General features: G+C 35.9%; 1 protein-coding gene across 2 annotated transcripts in view; it reads right to left on the bottom strand.

Moving 5' to 3' along the window:
- Window positions 1-303: 303 nt before the first annotated feature.
- ETNK1 (ethanolamine kinase 1) overlaps window positions 304-21,321 on the bottom strand; it is a 37,054-nt gene continuing 16,036 nt past the window's right edge. For both annotated transcript variants that reach the window (XM_067306126.1, XM_067306135.1), the window contains exons 4-8: window positions 20,648-20,790; window positions 13,949-14,032; window positions 12,442-12,602; window positions 8,574-8,647; window positions 304-7,333 (exon numbers count right to left, since the gene is read on the bottom strand). In XM_067306126.1, the coding sequence (XP_067162227.1) occupies window positions 7,261-7,333; window positions 8,574-8,647; window positions 12,442-12,602; window positions 13,949-14,032; window positions 20,648-20,790 (535 nt within the window). In that variant the 3' untranslated portion in view covers window positions 304-7,260. The remainder of the gene's footprint in view (window positions 7,334-8,573; window positions 8,648-12,441; window positions 12,603-13,948; window positions 14,033-20,647; window positions 20,791-21,321) is intronic.

Here is a 21,321-nt window from a genome sequence, read left to right as displayed (position 1 = left end):
CCAAACTTTTCATATACTTTTCTTCAATTTCTTAAAAGCAGTAAACCCTACCAACAGCTGTATTTCATCTAGTCCCTGTCTCTCAGCCTTTAAATTTTAGCTGCTAATAACCAAGTCTACATTTAATAGGAAAAACAAAGACGTTAACTTTCTACAAGCCAAATACTGGCACAAAGTATTTTATTTATAGATGTGTTGTTAACCCTGGAAAAAGGTATTTATTTTGATAGAAATACAAAGTCTTTAAGAAAACTGAACTATTCTATTTAAATCTGCGGAAAGCAAAGTCATCACAATATATGCTAACAGTGCAGTTAGAAACCAACTTTATTGTTGCAGCTTTAAATTATTTACATAATATAAATCTCTTTGAAAGATACATTACTTCATTTAATCAGTGGTAGGCGGCCTTATTATAATATAGCTTCAACATTTAGTTCAAAAGAAATACAATTCACTCCAAATGACAAATGATGCAGCTAAACTCCATACCATACAAGAAGGGTCATGGGGTCTTTGGAGGGATGACAGTGTTGGAAGATGATAAAGGCTTATTTTTAAATCAGACTTATTTTATTCACAGGACATAAATGAACTCAAATGTTAAAAAAAAACCAACAACAACAACAACAAAGAAAAAGCAAACACCCCTCCCCTCCAAAAAAATATGCAGTGAAAAGACAGAAAATGGAATATATCCCTAATATAATATGGCCCTGTTTCTGCAAGTATTTAAAGGGTTTTAGATAGCTGGATTAAGAGGCTTGAGACAGAACCAATGCATCTACTTAAGTCATGTTTAAGAAAGATTGAATACATTCTCAGTGCTGAGACTATTCAGAGCACTTGTGTACAAAGCAGCTTTATACTACCACAGACTACATTTGCGATACAAATGTTAAAAGGAACATTTCTACAATAAACAAAAAACAAAAAAGCAAGCTTTCACACACTAAAGACTTTACACACCTACCATTTTTGATAATACTTAAAAACTACTACCACCAAAAGCTTAGAATCATCTACTTTTTCCAGTTTATTCTGCATTTTACAGCATTGTGTATAACATTTTTCACATTTCTCCTCCACAGTTGGTTTGCAGCTTGTGTTTCGCATGGATCTTTGCTGTGTGAAAAAAGCTTCAACACAGGAAAAAAAATGCAGTTGCAATACCACAAAAACAGGTCAGACTGGTGCAGTACCTCAAGTTATTTCAGCATTTATTTTTTATTACATTTCAAGTAACTTGTGTGCTTTCTAAACTTCCACCCAACTTTTAATTTCCATGAAGTCTGGTAACCACAGTCATCTGTTCTAAGTTCAGACTACTCTGTAACTGCAGGCCCATTTCAGTCAGTTTTTGACACTTAAGAAAGAATAAAACAACTCATTATTGTCAAAGAATCTGGTGCAAGAACACCTACATGGTTAAACACGAAAAAAGCCAAACACACACTTGAAGTACAGCAAATTAGTCAACTGCACACAGATTTTTTTTTTATTTCTTTTTTTTTTAAGTAAAATTTTAGAATGTTTCTTCTCTCTCCCCCCAAGCTGGCTGGTTTCCTAGTCACAGTGACTTAAACTTTATGGATTGGGTCCTTTGAAAAATCACTTAAAAAAAAACAGACAATGCTATTACCAGTGTCTCACCACATCACTTAAAAGCAGCACCATACAACTGGCAAATGCAAACAATTTACATCTTCCTTTCCATTCCACAGCTCTATAGGCCACAGAGGTTGGTTTATTCTGAAATGTGGCATCTGCGCTTGGGCAGTTTCCCACTGCAGAGAGCCTCTTTCTTTAAGCTGAGTGGTTGGCTAGCAGAATACCTACCTTGCACAAGACCAAGGTCTTGGCTTTTCCTATCTTTCACAACCAGTGAATATAACTGGCATTCAGCCTACTGTACTAAAAAGAAGGGGGGGGGGGGGGAAAATCAGCTGCAGGACTGCACAACACCAGCCTTGTATTAAGTGAAAGCCTGATCAAATGCTACTATAATTACAACCTGCCTGGTGCGGAAGAGATGACAGGAGACAATAGCTAATTCCAATACTTTAGTATTCCAGCACACCTCAAAAGGCAGCTAAGAACATATTAAACAATACAAAAACATTAAAACCCATCAAGAGACAGCCACCTCCCACTCAGACAGATAGGACGTAGTCAACCTTTTCTACAAGCTACAGGGAAGACTACCCCAAACAAGAGATTATAATCCAGATCGTTATATTAAAAGGAAGGGGGGGGGGGGGGAAGCATAATCAAAGTAGTTACCTAATTTTAAGATCTCTTTCAGTAGGAGCGGTAGGGATATTTTGTAAGCTTTTGTTATCTACCAACCGCTTTAAAAGAAACCTCAACTTCATTTTGAAACAAGCTCTTTCTTTCTTTCCAATTTGCTCGTCCTTAAACTATGCAAGTAAACAGAAAGCATATCCAATACCTTGTCACATGAAAACCTTAACTTGAACTTCCATGTGACTTATTTACTTTTACTTATTTTTACTGAGCCGATCCATCCCCTTGACTAATAATTCTATGACAGAAACTTACTTTCCAGAACCCTTGTAACTTTAAGTGTCTGCCCTGATAAGCATGCGTCCTGTTCCTCAGGCGCAGGTAAACTGACAGAACGTACGAACTGCACCAAGATCAATTTGCCAGATGGACAATGAGATTTGCGCACCAGTATTTTCCAGCAACATTAAACACAGCAGTGAACAAGAACTGAGTAACAGCCTGAAGAACACTACGGAGTTTAAAAACAGGCAGTGAAAGGCAACAATATCTAATCTGGCATTTAGGGAAAGCAACTGTCTATGCTTCACTTCAAGTTAAAGGTCTCTTCTGAAACAGACTTCCTACAACAAAAGAAACTTCTTTTCAGAATTCATATATTAATAAAGTAGAAGACCATTTTAATCAAAGAAAGTAGATAATGATGATCAGATCTGGAAAGAAGCTTTTATATTCCAAGGTTAATAGTCCTAACATGCTCCCCCTAATGAACTGGGGCTGGTTTTGTCCTTTTTTTTTGGGGGGGGGGGGGAGGAGAAGAGGAGGAGGAGGAGGAGGAGGAATACCTCGGATAAGTTTCAAATAGTCTAAAGAGATTACCAATAGTTCTAGTGCTGAGGAAAATGGCCAGCAGAACTATTTTATTGATCTGAGGTTTTATTATAAGCATTTAAAAGTTAGTAGCTAATCCTATTATAAGGCTATATCCACTAAAAACATTTAAGTCAGGAGACTTCTATCATAATTAATTCAATTGCTTTCACCACAGGAGCACACTCCTTAAAAGAGTGCTTCAGTTCTACATGTTTCAGTTTAGAAGTCACCAACATTCAAGGATATATAGGAAATTTCTGGAGGTTTAGTAAGCAAACAATTTTAACAGCCTTCCCTATACCACAGGTACTACATGTACCCCTGATATTTAGTTTGCTCTAATATTAGAACAGACTTTCTCTTAATCTTATCACTGTATAAATTCCTTTATTCGCAGAATCATTCCCAAGAGCATGATGTTAAAAAAAGCTAATGAAAAAGATGACATTGGATGCCCAAGGCTATAAATGGATACCTTAACATAAAGCTATTATGGTCTGTCAAGTTAACAAAAGAAGTCAGCACACAGAGTTAGATTTCTTCTTTACATCAAAATTTCTACAAAATAGGAGAGAATACAATGCAATACATGAGTCCATAAATGCAAGATACAGTACAATTCACACTAATTTACAAATGGCTATTTACACTGTTGTATATACATATACAGTCAGACCCGGTTAATGTGAATCTGATAATTCCTTTTAAAATGCAAATTAAGAACTGTAAATGAAGGAATTTAAAGTTATGTGAGATCAGATTAGTTATCATTTAGAAATCGTTAATGCTTAAACGCTTTAAGAAATTAGACACAGATTAACCAGATCTGACTGCAGAAATGAGAAGAAAAAAATTCACACTGTTCTGCTTTACAAAAGCAACCAGGCCACTATGGTCTATTGACTTGATGCTATTTATGCATGAATGCCATTAACTAACAATCCTCTTCATATTTACAATATAGGTTTAACTACAGAAAGAATTATTAATTTTGGCATTCATGACCTTAGCTTAACATAAAGGCAACAGAGTATCTTCTTGGCAAGTCACAGTCAGAACTACTAAGGGATGTTTCTAGAGCTCAGTCATTTCTTTTGTCCTCCAAGTATCTTAAAGTTGCTATAAAAAGACTGAGATAAATGAACTGAAACAAGTACACGTTCTCTAGTTTGGTGCTTTAGTACCTAACTTACATTCAGGATGTCCTGTATTCACAGTTTCAAGCTAGCTTATATCCTGCAATGCTATTGCAAGCTACCGCTTCAAACTTAACACATCTGCAGATATTCTTTAGGAAGCAAGAATACCTGAGTGCTACTGGCTAAAACTGATGTGGAGCAAGACTCAAGGTAACTGGCATTTCAGTCTGGATGGTGTTTTACAGTATTTCCTCAGAACAACTTTTATCAGGAATTGTTTTAATCTGTATTTGTCTTGAAAGAAAGCTGATGCAAAGCAGTATTTAAGTGTGTAAAATGAATTTCAACATGCAACATGAAAGCCTCCATCAGTACTGCAAAGTTGACCACTGTAACTTGTGATAATCCTTGTGCTTCTTCAAAGTGGCTCAGGAAAAGCTTGCAGTATTTACTGTCTGCTTCAAAGTGCTTTTATGGGATTCAGTGGAACACAACAACTCCACAAAATGAGATGAGCCGCACTCATGAAGAGCTTTGGTTCTGCAGGAGCAAGTTTCCACTCTTACAGAGTTATTGCTACTTATGCTATATAAACAAAATACTACTGGAAAAATTACACTAACTCCAAACTTAAATAGTACTGGTACTTGAAGAGGGAATATGGATCACCAACTGTTGGGAAAGCTAGACAGCATCTCTCAGTGTTGGATTTCCCAAGACTATGTGAATTTCACAGCCTCTTTCAAGTATTTTATGAATACAAAGCAATACTGCCAGAAATAAAGTCACCACTTGAAGAAAACAGTAATTGAGTTCTAAAACTCTTTATCAAATTTACTTCCAAAGAGATCTTGCTGAACTTAAAATGGACTACCAAGAAAGCAAGGATTTACTCAATGTGAGTTTGCCGATCACATCTACAGGGAGAAAAAACAGAAAATAAGTGTCTTCAGTGCTGTTTCATGAGCTCTAGCAACATCCTTGATGACTGCTACAGAAGGAAAATATGTCAGTTTTACCTATTTGTTTCTATTTAACTACCAAGAGAATTTGCCCAATATAGTAGCTTCCAACTAACAAATGCTAAAAGAAAACTGTTACCCAATTTCAAGTTAGAAAAAATCCAAATTCTCCCATTTTTATTATACTTTCAAGGTTTTGACTGAAGGAAATAAAAAATTGGAGACATTCAGAGATGAATATAAACCAGTTAAGAGGGGGGAAGAAAAAAAAACAACAAAAAAACCCAAATCTTGCTTTTGTAAAATAACAGAATGCCATTCAAAATGGTCTTTCAAGGTGAAAATTTTTCATTCACATCAATTGCTTTCTTTGTCCTGAATCAGTCCAAGCTTTTGTAAAGCACAGATGTATGCATGTGTATATATACACACATATGTATACATATCCATATATGTATACATATGTATATGTACACACACATATGACAATGTGCTCTAAAGCAATTTTGAATAAATACTTTTGCTGGAGTCTGTACAAAAGGCTCCCCACAATATTTACTCTTCAGGTAAGTTTGTGTTTACATGTGTACATGCACACACACAGACTTTGTACATGTGGGCACTTAAGTGACCAAAGTGCAAAGTTTTTCAGAGTATAATCAGGGTTCAGTATATGCCTGCCCAACTCCACACTGCATTGTTGGGTTGGTTTTTGTTTGTTTTTTTTTGAGATTTAAAGCCTCTTTTCCACTCCTAAACTTATACATTATTTTGCTAAGTAAACATTTTCCTTTCAATTCACATTTTGTAATCCAGATCATTCTTGGTATAATAGCTTTAAGAGACAAGAAAATATTAAATGTGTGATGATCAAAGCTCCATTGTTCAAATCTTATACACTTCCATACTATCTTTTGAACTGGAGACTTTGAAAAGTAATTTGCTACCACAGACGAAAAAACAGAACATACCAGAACCTGCAACTACAAGACCAAGCATTTAAGACTAGGATCCAAGGTTAAAAGATGACAAAGCAGAAGGAAAGACGTCAGCAATACATGAACTGTAAAACTAAGTGTCTTGCTCCCCAGTGCAACAGGATCTCTGTTTACTAATCTTCAGTTCAATAGTCCGTTCTGTTCGATACTGCTGAAGTACATCAAATACAGAGACCAGAATAGTGTTCATTTCTGAATCAAGTTTCAAAATGGAATACAGATTTTGGAAGAGTGGTCTTTTTTTTTTTTTTTTTTTTTTTTTTTTTTTTTTAAGTACTCTTAACAAACAAGCAGCTTTCCCACAAAAGTTAAAGATGGTACATTTCCCATCTAACACTGTGACGGTTCACATTCTCAAAGAATCTGACGGCCACAGAACTTTCACATTTCTACAGCTTAACACACCAAGAAGGAAAATCAAAATGTTATTTACCATTTCAGCAAACAGGTTGATTCTTACAAAACAGAGAAGTACCGCGAGATGGAAAGCTACTCTTTTTTTTTGATCCTCCTAGCCTTTTTCCCCAATTACTGCATACAGGTCATCAGTATCTTAAGAGTATATTATCACTGATATTTTGCTTGTATAGATCTAACAGATTAATATTCTCTGACCATGTAGTTCTCTAATATAAGTTAACTCAACTTCAATAAAATAAGTTGTTAAACAAATCCTTTGGAACAACTTCACTGTCTGCACCCAACTTTTACAAAAACTGATGAAAGCAGCAATGGAATCATGTTAAACTTATAATAAATAATTCACATACAACATATGTTAAATTACAAAAAAGGATTAAATTGACATTTCTACAACCTTTTATAGATTTAGCAAGTTTCTAATCCATTTTATATCAACAGCAGTAGGTATGCTCTTCATATTAAATTTAACATTGAAGGACTGTTTAGAGGCATTATTTATAAAGCAAGAACCACCAAGTGAGCATTACAGAACTTTAACAAATGTTTAGCTTTTTTCCAGTATCTGTTCTCAGAAGATTTGGGGGTTGTCTATCCACTTGGTAAGCTTCTTCCTCTTCATTACTCAGGAAGAGTTAATGTCATGACCTCCAGCTTCATTTTGAAATACTGGTTAAAACGAACAATTGCATACCTAATCAAAGGGAGACAGAGAGATTAAGGTAAGAGCAGATAATTCCTTACATAAATGGAGCCATACTAGGACTAATCAGAAGTCCACCTAACCCAGCACCTTCCGGAGCAGCTGCTGAAGGAAAAAATTAAGAACAGAGCAACCATATTATGGTAAATCCTCAGAACACCCTCCCAGCTTGCTCCAGTTTGCAGAAGGGTTATGGTTCAGGGGTTATCAGAGGTGGTGAATGGACAGCTGCACTTCCCCAAAGCCTGAGCTTGTTTATTTCAAGAATGTTGTTTCAAAACTTGTTCCAAAACTGCAACAAAGTTTTTTGTTTTCTACCACACTGTGCTTTACCTTGTTTTTTTCTGCCACCTAGTGGTTACTAACAAGTACTTCTACCTGAGACTGATTAGTCACAGAGCTGGGGTGGGGGTGGTTGGGAAATCAGCTTTCTATACTAACTCATTTACAAAATGACATAACACAACTAAGCCTAATAACCTGCCTCAGTCATTAATGCAAAAAAATTCTAAGCTGAAGCAAAGTCTTATACTCAGCGAAGGTGATTAATTTTAATCACCTCTTCCAGTCCCCAATGGATAAATTCCTGTTTGTTGTGGTGAAAGAATGTAAGAAAAGATATGCCAAGACACACATTCACTTGAAACAGAACCATCAACCAGTGTCTCTCAAAATAGAACCAAGTATTCATTGGCATTATGGAGATTCCTTAAAAAGGAAAAGGGTAGGAATTTCTCAAATCAATATCCTATGCAGCACAAAGAAGCTCTTTTGTATGAGAGCTTGGTCTCCTGATTTTTGGGGTTGGAAACACAGCTCTTGTGTCTGACAGACACTACACCACTACACCACACTGACCAACTTACTTGGCTTCTGTGCTTTTGTCTATCCAATGCAAACAATACCTACAAAACAGGTTTAATCCACTCAAAGTTCTTTGGCATGTTACACTGTATGTTTTAGCCCAAAGGCACATACTAAACTAGAGAACTTTCAGTAACAAAAAGCAGACAGCTTTTATCATCTTGGTATCTTCAAATTTTTCTCTTAAAAAACACTCCCACCCAGTAGGATCATGTAGATCAGGTCTGCTGCTCAGAGGTAGTAGTTTCTGATAGCTGGGGTGCTGGACTACATGATTTGCAGAAGTTCCTTCCAACCTCAACTCTTCTGTGATTCTATGAAATTCACTAACAGAAAAAAAGTGTCTATATGTAGCAAGCATACTTACCCTAAGAAATCAAAGTCAATGGTAGAATATTTGGCTTGAATTAGAGCCCACAATCCCCAAAAGAAGTGGGACGCCTAAAGGAAAAAGTTAGTAACAACAGATTAGCATTATATAAAAACAAACATATATTCTAACATTGAGACTAAAAAAATTATCTACAGGAGAACTATCAAAAAAAAAATCTTTTTGCAAGTCTGATATGTTTACCAAAACATTTTCAGTAAGCATTACAGATTTCATTACTGGCAATCAGATTATCTCCATAGGTCTCCTGACTCCCCAAGTTTATTTTCCAAGATATTGTATTTGTAAAATAGTCATCAATCAAGTATAGTGTTGTGCAGTTATACACATTGTGTTAGAAAGTGCATAGGAATAATTCTATTTCATTTCCACTGCTATCAATTAAAGAACTTTTACTAATATTATTCTACACACATTCAACTCGTGTGCGTGTGTGTGTGTGTGCACACCTGTGCACATGTATGTATACATACAGATAAAAGCTCCTTCCAATTCTTTGAGTACACCCTTAGATTTACACCTTACATCCTTTGATTACACCTTCACTACTGACTTGGACAGACAAATACAATCCGTAGCTGTGTAAGAGAACCTCTAAGTCATCAGCATTTACAAAAATTTCTTATCTGCTCCAACCTTACTTGCTTTTCCAATCCAAATACATAGCCCCTTTGTTCAGTTTCAGATTGAAACTATGGGTTATATGAACGTTATGGTTATTAATATACTTCAATAAACACTGGAACATGCATGTATATGCAGGTGTGTGTGTATATATATACACATATATACACGTGTATACATATACACACACATATACACACATGTATCTACACATATACATGTGTGTATATACACATATGTATATATACACACATATACATATGTGTAGATACATGTGTGTATATGTGTGTATATATACACACGTGTATATATGTGTATATATACACACACCTGCATATACATGCATGTTCCAGTGTTTATTGAAGTATATTAATAACCATATCGTTCATGTAATACACACACGTATACACACACACACACGTATACACATACACACACACGTATACACATGTATACGCACAACGGCCATAAGCCAGATAATCTCCTTGTGAAAGATGCATTTAATTTCTGGACCACCCACATTACACATGATACATTTCAGACTTCTGTTCTGTAAATAGCTGCTTACAGTAATTACCTAAATTGCTTCCCAAAGCTTGCATGTAACAGCACTGTACTTACACGTGTCTTTACCAGAGGCATACAACATATATGCATGCACACATGCCTGAAAACACCTTAAACTGCAATTATTATATGGATGTGTGGATCTCTCTTCTCCACCTTTAATTTTGATAACTTCACCCGATGGTAAGCAGTTTGTAGTTTTACACCGGCATTCATTAATTTTAGTTTATTTTCCCCTCAATAAAGCCTCCCACTTTAAATAACATTATATCTTGTGTTTGGCAGTATTTGTACACCATGTGAGGTCTAGTTCTAAACAGAACTCTATCCTCTTAAACATTAGCATGACCATAGTTTAGAACTGACAAACAACGCTAAATATATAAAACAGACCACCAGCCTAAATAATTGCAAATCTAACTTTCCTAAGTGAATGGGACAGCTGAATTTTACAGTAACAGTTGGTAATACAGATTAACAGAGTAATGGCAAACAAGCTGGTATTTTCTAAAGTAAAGACTTATTTAGTAAATCATCTTGCTAGAAATCAAATATTTGCTCACTGCAACCATTAGCTTTTTGCCAGAAAACTAAAGGCATTATGTTAACTACAGTATACTTGGATAGTCAGAAAGAGGACTGAAATAAGGCCAATTTGGCTTAGCCGTAGTCGTCCTAGACATAGTCTGGCATTTTATCCTTTAGTTTTATCTTGTTTTGCTTTTTACTATCTAGCTGCTGGGTAAAAGGTAGTTTTGCCATAACACTTCATGTTACATCTCCCATGCAAAGCAAGATCAGGATTAGCTGGAAAACTAACAAAATAATAAAGTAGCTTTGGAAATAATGCAGAGATACAACCTTTTAAGTAACTCCTGAAAAAGAGGAGGCATCTTAAAATTACTTCTAACAGTATATACATAATGGGGGCATTCAATGATTAAATGCCACACCTGTTTGAGTTATTGTTCATAAACTACATCTGACTGTTGCTGGATGTTGTTTTTTTCCCTAAAAGACAAGGCACCGAAATCGGGTGGAATTCTCCGAAGAAGGATCAAAACTGAACATGCTCAGCCCTTTCAAAGGGAAGGAACAAGGGAGCAAAGGCTTTAGATCCAGAGTCTGCAGCTGACAGACTGACAGCAGAGAGGAGAGACCTTCTAGAACACAAGACAGGAGGAGCAGGGAGTGGACTCACACAGCCAGGCCTCAGGCTACGGAAAGACAAAACTTCCTAGGAACAACAAGACAGCACACATGCACTTTTGCTGCAATTTAAATCACTGAAGTGACTAAAACCAAGCCTGGAAGCAACTCCCTGCCTGTCAAGACACTTCAGGCAGAGGAGTTGAGGCAGTACTGAAAGACTCAAAGGTGACCAAATTATCTTTAGAAAAGTAAGCATCTTAGTTTTACTCTTAAAAAAAAATAAATAAATAAAAAGGCTTTTAAATTCATAAGTGTTATAGGTCTTTATGAATCACTGCCTTCCTCTTCTGTCTCCTTACTACTATAAGTTCAACGCAGACCCACCAAAGAGCTCTGGACAACTTAGGGATCTGTCCAATGAACAGCTGATGAAAATACTTGGTAAAAGTTCATCTCCACTTGTTTCCAAATACTGATTGCACCCTTTGCTTGAAATATTCTACAGAAGTATCATAACACACCATCAAAATTCTGAGGCAAAGTTACTTGCTACTTTCTGCCATAAACTCTGAGGTCTAGAAAGTTAAAAAGCAAAAAGTATCGTGCTCTTAGTCTAAAATCCAGTCACCCAGCATTAAAAAACCCAAATCCTATTGCTTCTTAAAAAGCTTAGCACAAAGGAGACACATACTACACACTCCATATGTGAAATAATCTAAAAAATGAATTAGCAAATTTTATGTGAAGGAGCAGTATTGGTATAACTGATGGTCTGGAAAATGTGAGACAAGGGAGGTCCTTTGGCAGTCATGTTAGAAGAAGAAAATCTAGAAAACCCAACTTCCAATCTGTGAAAATGATCAATTCACACCTTGTTCTCCACCCCCCCCCTTTTTTTTTTTTAGTACAAGGATCAGCTGGACTGGAGGTGTTGAGAACTTGCCACTCATAATACCTTCACTGGCTAATTTAGATAGCCATCAAGGCACAAGATACCACTTAATTTTCTCTCTGACAATGGGGAATGGCAGCCTATCTGACCACACGGAACTAATGCTTGACCTGAGCCTTTTCAAGGAAAATCAGCCTTAGGAGAAAGGTCAAGGGGGAGCAGAAGGAAACAGACAATCACACAGAGTAAATAGAGGTCTGCTGCATCAAGACTACACATTCTCATTTAAACCGGTCAAAAATGACTTTGCCTAGAAAATGAAGTCATAAGATATAACCATATGTGACCTAACATTATCTTTCTGCTAGAGATAAAACGGATTTGAGTGACCACTTAATGCATACGTAAACAGCATTTGAGGAATAGGCATGGTGTTACCTGAAAAGCAAGAGTAAAAAGAAAGCTCAAAATTTAAATAAAACAGGCTACAGAAGTTTTTCTTCATATACTACAGCACTTTGAATAAGAAACTGGCAATTACATTTGTCTATAAAGTAGCAGGCTTCTCTATAGCATTTGATACATTTTAATTTACAAATTGTTATTTACCAGTGCAAACTGATTGACTTGAACATAAAGAACTTCAACCTCCTTCTCACTGACTTCTGTACCAAACCCTTTGTATTCTTTGTAGGCCTCAAGGTAAGATCTCAGCCATTGTTCCTGTAATTCTCTGTTGGGATAGAGGCTGTAGTCTACCTCATTTACTCCTAGAAAAAGAAAAAAAAAAATCCCTGTCAGGATTTCAGAGCATCTTAAAACAACAAAAAAAACCCACACACCACACACATCCACGCACCACAGAACCACAATAGTCAACTATTCTCTCCCCACACACAGATTAATGTGGACAAACATAAGTATCTGTATTTTTACTCTGAGCTGATTTTATTAGTTACAGGTTGGAAAGAATTTCTCACACAGGATTCAACTTAGTAAGAATTATCCTGTATATATTTTCAGCCACACACATATTCTATTTATACTTTGAAATTCAGCAAGTTTAATGTCGAGGGAGGCCTCAGGAAAAAGCATCTGCACTGTGAACCAAAAGCCCTCCCACAGATGTCAAATATTAATGCATTTTGTATGAAAATGGACTTATATGCAACATTATCCAAAGTTGAATCCAATTACATACACATTGTCACCAATTAAGCTCATATTTCCAAGACAGAAGCTTTACGAAAAGTCTACCCTCCCTTCCACGGGGTATTGGTAGCATTAGAAGTCTTATCTCTATAACTAGCTTTTTGGTCCTATTTTTCTTTTACAGCATATAGCTCCAAATCTACCTAACTGGTGATGCCCAACCACAGGCCATGTATAGTCTGCCAGGACTCCCAATCCTGGATCAAAGTTCACGCCCACTGGCTATTTTGCCCAGAGGATTTGAGAGTACATCTTGTCTACACAGCTGGATAAAAACTGTTCTGTTTTCAATAATCTGCTTTAGCCACACTTTCTCTCCCTCCCTCAGGGACCCCCTTCGTCTCCCTCCCATTATATCACCTTCCACATATGTGCTGTACACTACGTGCTTTCTCAGGAGCATTGTGCTTAATATGTGCATGTGTCAGCAGTAGTGTTATATGAGGCATAAAATACTATTTTATGAACACTGTAGGCCTCTAACACTTGAACTCTTTCCTGAGGAAAACAAACAAACAAAAAAATCCACAGATTTGTGCTTGACCTTTGCCACTCTCTACTCATCCAGTACAATTGTTCTGCAGAAGCAAAAAAATATATTTTTCTTATTTGTGTGCAGAATCTTCTTATGGTACTTAGTCCTTAAAGGCTTACTTGGACTTTGAAGAGGTCCCAGATGAAAAATCAAAAATTTTGAAATACATTTTGTAAAGAACTTCATTTAAAAAAATTCAAAGGGCATAACCAGCCTGCAGGAAGGACATTAATACGTTCTGATTCTGTCAGAGGAACAGCTACACATATAGATATAGATAGATAGATATGCACACAGGGCGTGTGAAGTACAGGAGTGAGAACTGTTTTGTTACTAAGTTGACCTTTACCTTGGAAATCCAAGTTTTACCTGCAAATTCATTGAAGTGATTCCCAATGTCATAAGCCAAGTAGTTGTATCCAGAGTACTCATAGTCTATGAACTGTACATCACCTATGTGAGAGACAACAACAGCAACATCAGAGTCCACATCAAAGAAGTCACAGCCCTAATCCTTTGGTGCCTTTGAAATTTTGAAGAAAACAAAACAAAACACACTGTCTTATTTGTGCTCAGTTGTGTGTACTCAGACATTCCAGGGTAAGGCTGTGAATTTTGTGATACAAGATTATCTTGAACATTCATTAAAGAAAGCTCTTAAATAATTACCTGGAGCTTACAATATTCTATTTTTAAACTATGAATAGAAGAAGTTCAATTTTAACTTTTACCACATGAGGGCATCCGTTCCCTTCAAAATAAGAAACACCATAGAGGATCCTTTACTTAAACTTTATGTAGAAATAAAGTAATTTTTCCCAACTTAAGTAACAGCCCTGTTTATTTTCTCACAAGCGTGTAACCAAGGTGGATTAACATGTTGTAACTTGTTGGTATTATCCCCCCAACAGTACTTACAATTTAAGAATAGTCTTGCTTTGTTGTTTTTTAGTTGACTTAAATTAGTCAAAAGAAAGTGACAGGAAATGCTGCAGTGTTTGAATCTAGGTAGTTTTATGTAAGAAAGAACTGTTAAAGCAGCAACATGCCGCCCCAAATGCTTCCAAATTACTAACTTTTACACTATACAGTGTTTACCTACAGGGAAGCAGGGGAAAGTGCTTCATACAAGGTAGTACAGCCTTGAACCTCCTCAGGAAGGTCTGTATCACAGCAAATTGTCAATACATCAACAAGTTGGAATAATTAAACTAAGTGTCTTGCATTCCAAGGGAAACACAGTGAAATTACTAAAAACATCAGAAAGGGAAATGAGGGGTAACTTAAGAGTTGTTTATAATAGAAATTTAAAATGTAAATCAAACTAGAAATCTTGTATTTCCCACTGCTATGCTGAAAGGAACAGCTTTCATAGTTTGCACTACTCCCTCTCTACACTTTACTTCTACTGACTATCTGCGTATTTATTCAATAAAAACATATACTCCTTCTATTACAATGAATAACCTTATTTACGTGACTTAAAACGTCTTACAGATAGTAATGCTAACCACCAGATTTCCAGGTGGAAAAAGCAAGAATAAAGTTGAACTACATTAGCTATTTCCTGGACTGTAAGGATTATAAATCTCTAATATAGTACTTGCTAAAAAGATTTATGGATATTGCACATACCAGATACAATAGCTTTGCCACAGACAAGTGTCCCAAGCAAGTTATCACAGGACAACTGTGTTAGTTTGTCATATCTATGTGGTTCATCATCTTCATCATGTTTGAAACACTACCCCATTAATGTTTTTCATGTTTTTATATGTATCCATCTTCTTACGTAAGCACTTAAAATGGAAATTAAACCCCACAACATGAACAAAATCACTTAGTCACAATCCTCCAACTCTGAGTTTACCCTTTCCTCCACAGAAACAGAGGACTGTGTACCAAGCTTATGAGGTTAAACATATTAGGCTCTGACAAACCAACATGGGACTGACCTGCAAAGTAGCAAGCTGCTCCCAGGAAAATCTTGTTGGCAGTACATAATTCAGGTTCTCTAGAACACTAAAGCAATTTTACAACAGCTGCAGCCAAGATCTTACGATACAGTCACAGATTAACTTCTCCTGCTACTTGACTGACACGTTCATATACTTGCATGTTTTTGTGCTTCTTAGTGGTTCTTTAGTTTTTGTTTGTTTGTTTTAAACAAACATCTGTAAGTTACAAGCCAGTAAAAATGCACAGCCCAACCCTGGTTACCATTCTGCTACACAACTGAACTACTAACCCCCTCCCCAATCATTTAATATTGCTTGTATTCAGAGTTTTTCTCTCCCATATAAAATATAAACATTGCAGTTGTAAAAGTCTGTCTGCAAAATATCAATGTAAAATATACTTTAAATAAATTACTTTAATGCCCAAATTTCATCTTGAACATATCTGTAGTGTCAGTACGTTTTTTTAAATACAGCTAGCCTTTAGATCTTATTTCCAGATATAGTTAATTATATTATAAAATAATAAATTGAATATAACAAGGTACAGATGAGGCTGTTACCAGGCTCTGCACTCTCCTATGGGGAGGAGCATGCAAACAAGTGATGTGACAAACCTCCAGGCAGTGCGTTTAAGTAGCACGGTGCACGCCGCCACAAGGCAGCAACAATGGCATACCTAATCTGTAGCAGATGAAGAAAATTGGGCAAACTCACATTTGATAAGACAAAACTTTAAAGTGAAAAAGTCCTGCATTTTTACTGATCTCTTTCAGAACCATGCTACTGTGGAACTCAACCTTAAATTTAAATTGTGGCACGAAACAGATTAAAGATGCACAAGTCTTTCTTCCACAAAGAAAGCAAAAACTTTAAGTCTGTCACTCCGCAAGTTTTTTGTGTACATATCTCAGCTACCTTGTTTTAGGAGAAACAGGAGAAACTTTGCATTAAATGTCAAAGTGTCCACAGCATTAGACGTTACTTTTAAGACTTACTGTAATTCATACAGGAAAGCTACTTCTAAGAGATATGGTTTACACTAGTAGTTAATCAAGTAGCTTTTGTTTTATAGCAGTATAAAGAATTTGTTATATTCGACCGACATCACCAGGAGCAGGCAGACCAACAACAGACACTAATAAAAGCATATTTATTTTATTGAAGTCAAAGAGTAGTTAAAACTACACTCTCTCATCTCTCTGGACAAGCTATTGTCATGAACAGTAATAAAGATATCAAGAATGTTTGAACATTTTAAGTTGAAAAGAATTTCTTTTACTAAGTGATCTACTACTGTAGACAACATACAATGTAATGTATGAACACTACACAAAGATACAAAACAGAAGCCACATTGTGCTTTACATCTGAAATCCAATTTTTAAATATATCAAAAGAAGTAATCAAGAGGGCATCTGCTGGATCTCTTCAGGGAACTGAAAGGTAGGGAGGTGATGAGACCCCTCTTTCTAGCTGCTCTTCACTTTCAATGGTTTAGCAAGTTAAACACTTTCCATGTGCAAGTGCTAGCTGTAGTTGTCACAAGAGAATCACATATCCCAAGTTCTCTCCTATCCTGCTCATGAGGTAAGCCAATCAGGCCCTACAACACAGCTTCATTAAGAGAATCATCTATGCTATGAACATATTTAAAAATACACAAACGGGCCACATACTCAAAGAATAATTTTAGCTATAAATACCCGATATACCTTTGCAAAATAACATAGGTTTTCAGATCAAAACCAGAAGCCTTAAACATACCTCAGTCTTCAGAAGCACTGAGCACCCACAGACTCCTACCAAAGATCATAGAAAACATTGGGTAGGCAGAGGGAATAAACAAAACAAAACCAGCCATCTACCTACACGCTTAACTTCCTGGCAGATGATGTTAATACATTTAAAAAGAGCACATACAGATATAGACAAAAAAAACCCTACTGATACTTGGTCTTATTGAATAGCAAGTATTTGAATACTCTTAAGACATCAGGTATCTTTCAAAACTCCCAGCACAAGTTTAAAAAAGCTTGAAGAACATCACAAGGTCTATAAACAAAAAATACCAAGCAGCAAGCAGACTATTTTGATGTTCAAATCGTAATTAAGAGCAACATGAAGCTCTGAATTTTCTTTGAAAAGTAATTCACACTCATAAGTTATGTTAAGTAACACTTGCAAGTTTTCATATCCTGCGTGACTTAAAACGGACATTAACAAAGCAGCAAGAGGCACAGTTCTCTGAGCCACAGCATGAACGAATTCAAATCAGATGAGTGACACACTCCACTAAATGGAGGCAGCACTCAATATGCTATTCCAGCCTTATAAAAATAGCTTAAGGACACAAGACTGATTCTTCTTAAAAACAATTATGTGGCACAATTATGATTTTTCTTGCAACTTAACATGAACTTAATCTGGAGGACAAATCTAAAGCAAAGCATGGGGACAAGCCAGAATCATTGTATCTTCACTGGCCCAGAGTTCTTTTATCTGTTGACAGTCTGTAGCTTTTCCATGCCTAGTCGTAAGCATTCACAAACAACATAATGGATGAAGTGTTGTTAAAACCAATAAATGAGTTATTTTGTTTCTGCCAGCCTCTAAAAAAACATATGAACACTACCTGCTTTGATCAAATTTTACCAAGTAAAAGGGAGAGAAAAAAAATGAGTAGTTAATCTAGAATACTGATTTTTCTCTCCTCAACTCCAGCTTAGGGTCACCAAGATCTTTCTCATACACAGGAACCTTTCTAGATGAATTGAATAAATTTAGTAAGATCTCAGCAACACCAAAACTAACTTTATACAGTTAGAAGTCATACCTAATGGTGAAGTGCATCTTTAAAGATTGCATTTTCTGCTCTTGCAAAGTTACTTGTACACCAATACAAACTTTTCCTTTGCTAAACAGGAACTGTTTGAATTCTGTTTATGTACACTTAAAGTTAAAGCTGAGTTTCCACTTCATAAATAATATTCCTCATCTTAAGATTGTACTAACAGACAGAAGGGTAGTCTTTGCTCTGTAAGAAGCGCAGTACAAGAAACAGCTTTCACAAGACAAATATTCTACAAATGGCATTGAGGTTTGGTTACTATAGAAATGGCACCTGGTGGACCTGGATTGCAGAAGTTTTACAGTACAGTATACACGTGCAACATTCAAGCATGTAAGTTTAACAATCTACCTACTTTATATTTCCAAGTCTTTTTCCCAGTCATTTACAGCTAGCTTCAGGCCAAAGTGCTTTACATACCTCCCTCCTCCCCACCCTGTCCCCAAACACTAAACACTCACACACTGGTTATTGTAGGATTGCTCATAAGTGAAGCACTGCTGGCATTGTTTTTTCTCCATTCTGTTTACAAAAAGAAAAGCATATATCATTTGTTTTAAAAGTAGGAATTTTAGACCTATTGACCATGACAGTGAGCCTTTTAAAGGAACTCCTCTTGTTTTATTTTACTTTGAAGAATGGTTCTACTATGAAAAGTGACCATAAAAAAAATGACTTTTACCTCAGTGGACTTGATCTGGAATGCTAAAAACCAAGGTAATTTCAGTATTAAAAAACAACAACAACAACCACCACCCCACAGTAACAATGAATTTATTTTTGGTACTAAAAAACTGCAACTCCAATATGTCTAAGAACACAAGCTGTTTTTTTTTTTTTTTTAAACTAAGTAGAACTGTAATCTACCCTTGGACCTAAATAAAACCACTAAAATTTTTTATTGAATTCTCTAGAATTTAATACTGATGGTAATCACATTGTACAGGTATAACAGGACCCATATAACTAGAAGTACTAGCAATTCCCTTCAAAAATGGAGTTGCTCAGATGGAAGCTTACAAGATATGAAAGAGGAGCATGTGTCTGTGTGTGTGTCTGTCATGCATTCAGTGTATATCTGATGCAGATAGCGGTTATACACACACAGACAATTTTCATATGAGAACCAACTCCAGCATTTTCTTTGTTAATTTTTATTTGGAACTTAAAGCACAAAAGCTGAAGAGCTCAAAAGACCAATGTTGACTGAGGAAGAACAGTTCCATCCAAAGTCATTTACTTCACACAACTTTAGTTTAAATGGCAAACTGATCACCAAACTGTTACAAACACGTACAAAGCTACTAAAAAGAACATGTCATCCTCGTTTCTAAAGAAGGTCTTGAATACCTATCGGATGAATTTGTTGCACTCAGCTGAGCTTGGATATTTGAAATGGGAGAAAAGTTGTGCAGGTAAGCTAGAAAAGTAAGCATTTTTACTGCACCACGTCAATTTCAGTGTCATAAGTTTGCTTTGCGTTTTTGTTTTAATACCCCATTTAACTGCTTCATTTAGTAACCGAACCTCAAACCACTAAAACCAAGTAATAAAAGATACTGTGGGTTTCAACAGAAACTAAAAAGCATCTGTCTAAGGCATCTTTAATAAAAATGGATCATTTTATGAGTTCAATTTACTATAACAAAAACATAATTCACCTTTGCCAAGATGTGTACTGTCTACAACAGTTTAAAGCAAGCATATATTTACAAGAGAAATTTTCAACATTAAGATGTCCATGTACCTCATACAGAATAAAAATTGAACCACTGAATGTAGTGCTAAGTACCACTAAGATACTTCATCATGTAAATCTCTTCCTTGGCAACAACACAATCTGACAAACCAGAACAATACACAGATAAATAGGAGATACCATCTTCAGGTTATTTTCTATGCTTGCATGATCCTCCCCTCCCTCCCCGCCCCCCAGAAACTTTGCACACTAGAATAGAATTACTGTAAACAATTACATACTTTGAAGCCTTCAGTCATACAGGCAGGCTATATATTAACAAATTCATTAAGGAAAAAGCAAGAACTCCAAGATTTTTCTTTATACACTAGCATATAGATGAGAATTAGCTAATTAGGCAAATAATCATTTACAGAGATACTGCTACCATTATACTGAATTTTAAAATGCCAAAATGAGTTCACTTGTTGCCATCAGTAAAATGACATTACCAACTTAGCAAATACAACCACAGAACAAAGCAAAATAAACCAATACTTACTGCTATGTTCAATACCTACCTCGTTTCTTGTTGTAAATAATATTCTTACACAAGAGGTCATTGTGACAGAGTACCACTGGCGATCCTAAATTTGACAGTCTTTCCTTCATCCAGGCCATCTCTTCCTGAAGGACTTGAGGACTTGGAATGTCACTCAAAAACCTTTTTAGGTATAAGACATTAATATTTAGTATGGTGCTCCGCAGCAAACAGTTGCAGTGAAATAACTTTATTATTATCCTCTACCCTCTTATTTCCAAAAATGCAATACACCTTCTCTCAAACTAGGCACTATTTCCCCTGCCACCCTTCAGTCAAATTATGACAATTATTCCCCTCTCCCCACCCAAAAGTTATTCTCTGAAGATTGTCTGTGCTATAAACAATAGTAGTCCAAAACTCAGAAGCAGGACTGAGCGCAATCCTGCACATTTTCAAAGACTATATATTAAAACGGATGTAGCATGATTTTCATTCACTTAATGCTTAAAACATTACATTATTTTCTTCAAATAGAATACATAACAGTGATTAAATACTACATGTATCTATACAAATAAGAGTATCATTTTTTCCTCTAGTACAGCAAATACTCAAGTAGCTATTTTATGTTTCAGATTTTCAATTAGTTGCTCAAATTTTTCAGTTTTCTTGAGAATTTTATCTAGTAGAAGAAAATCAAATAAGGAATAC

Source organism: Apteryx mantelli, chromosome 1, assembly GCF_036417845.1.
Source record: "Apteryx mantelli isolate bAptMan1 chromosome 1, bAptMan1.hap1, whole genome shotgun sequence".
Classification (NCBI taxonomy): Eukaryota; Metazoa; Chordata; class Aves; order Apterygiformes; family Apterygidae; genus Apteryx; species Apteryx mantelli.
Note: the sequence above shows the minus strand (reverse complement) of the source record. Positions and strands in the feature narration are given on the sequence as shown.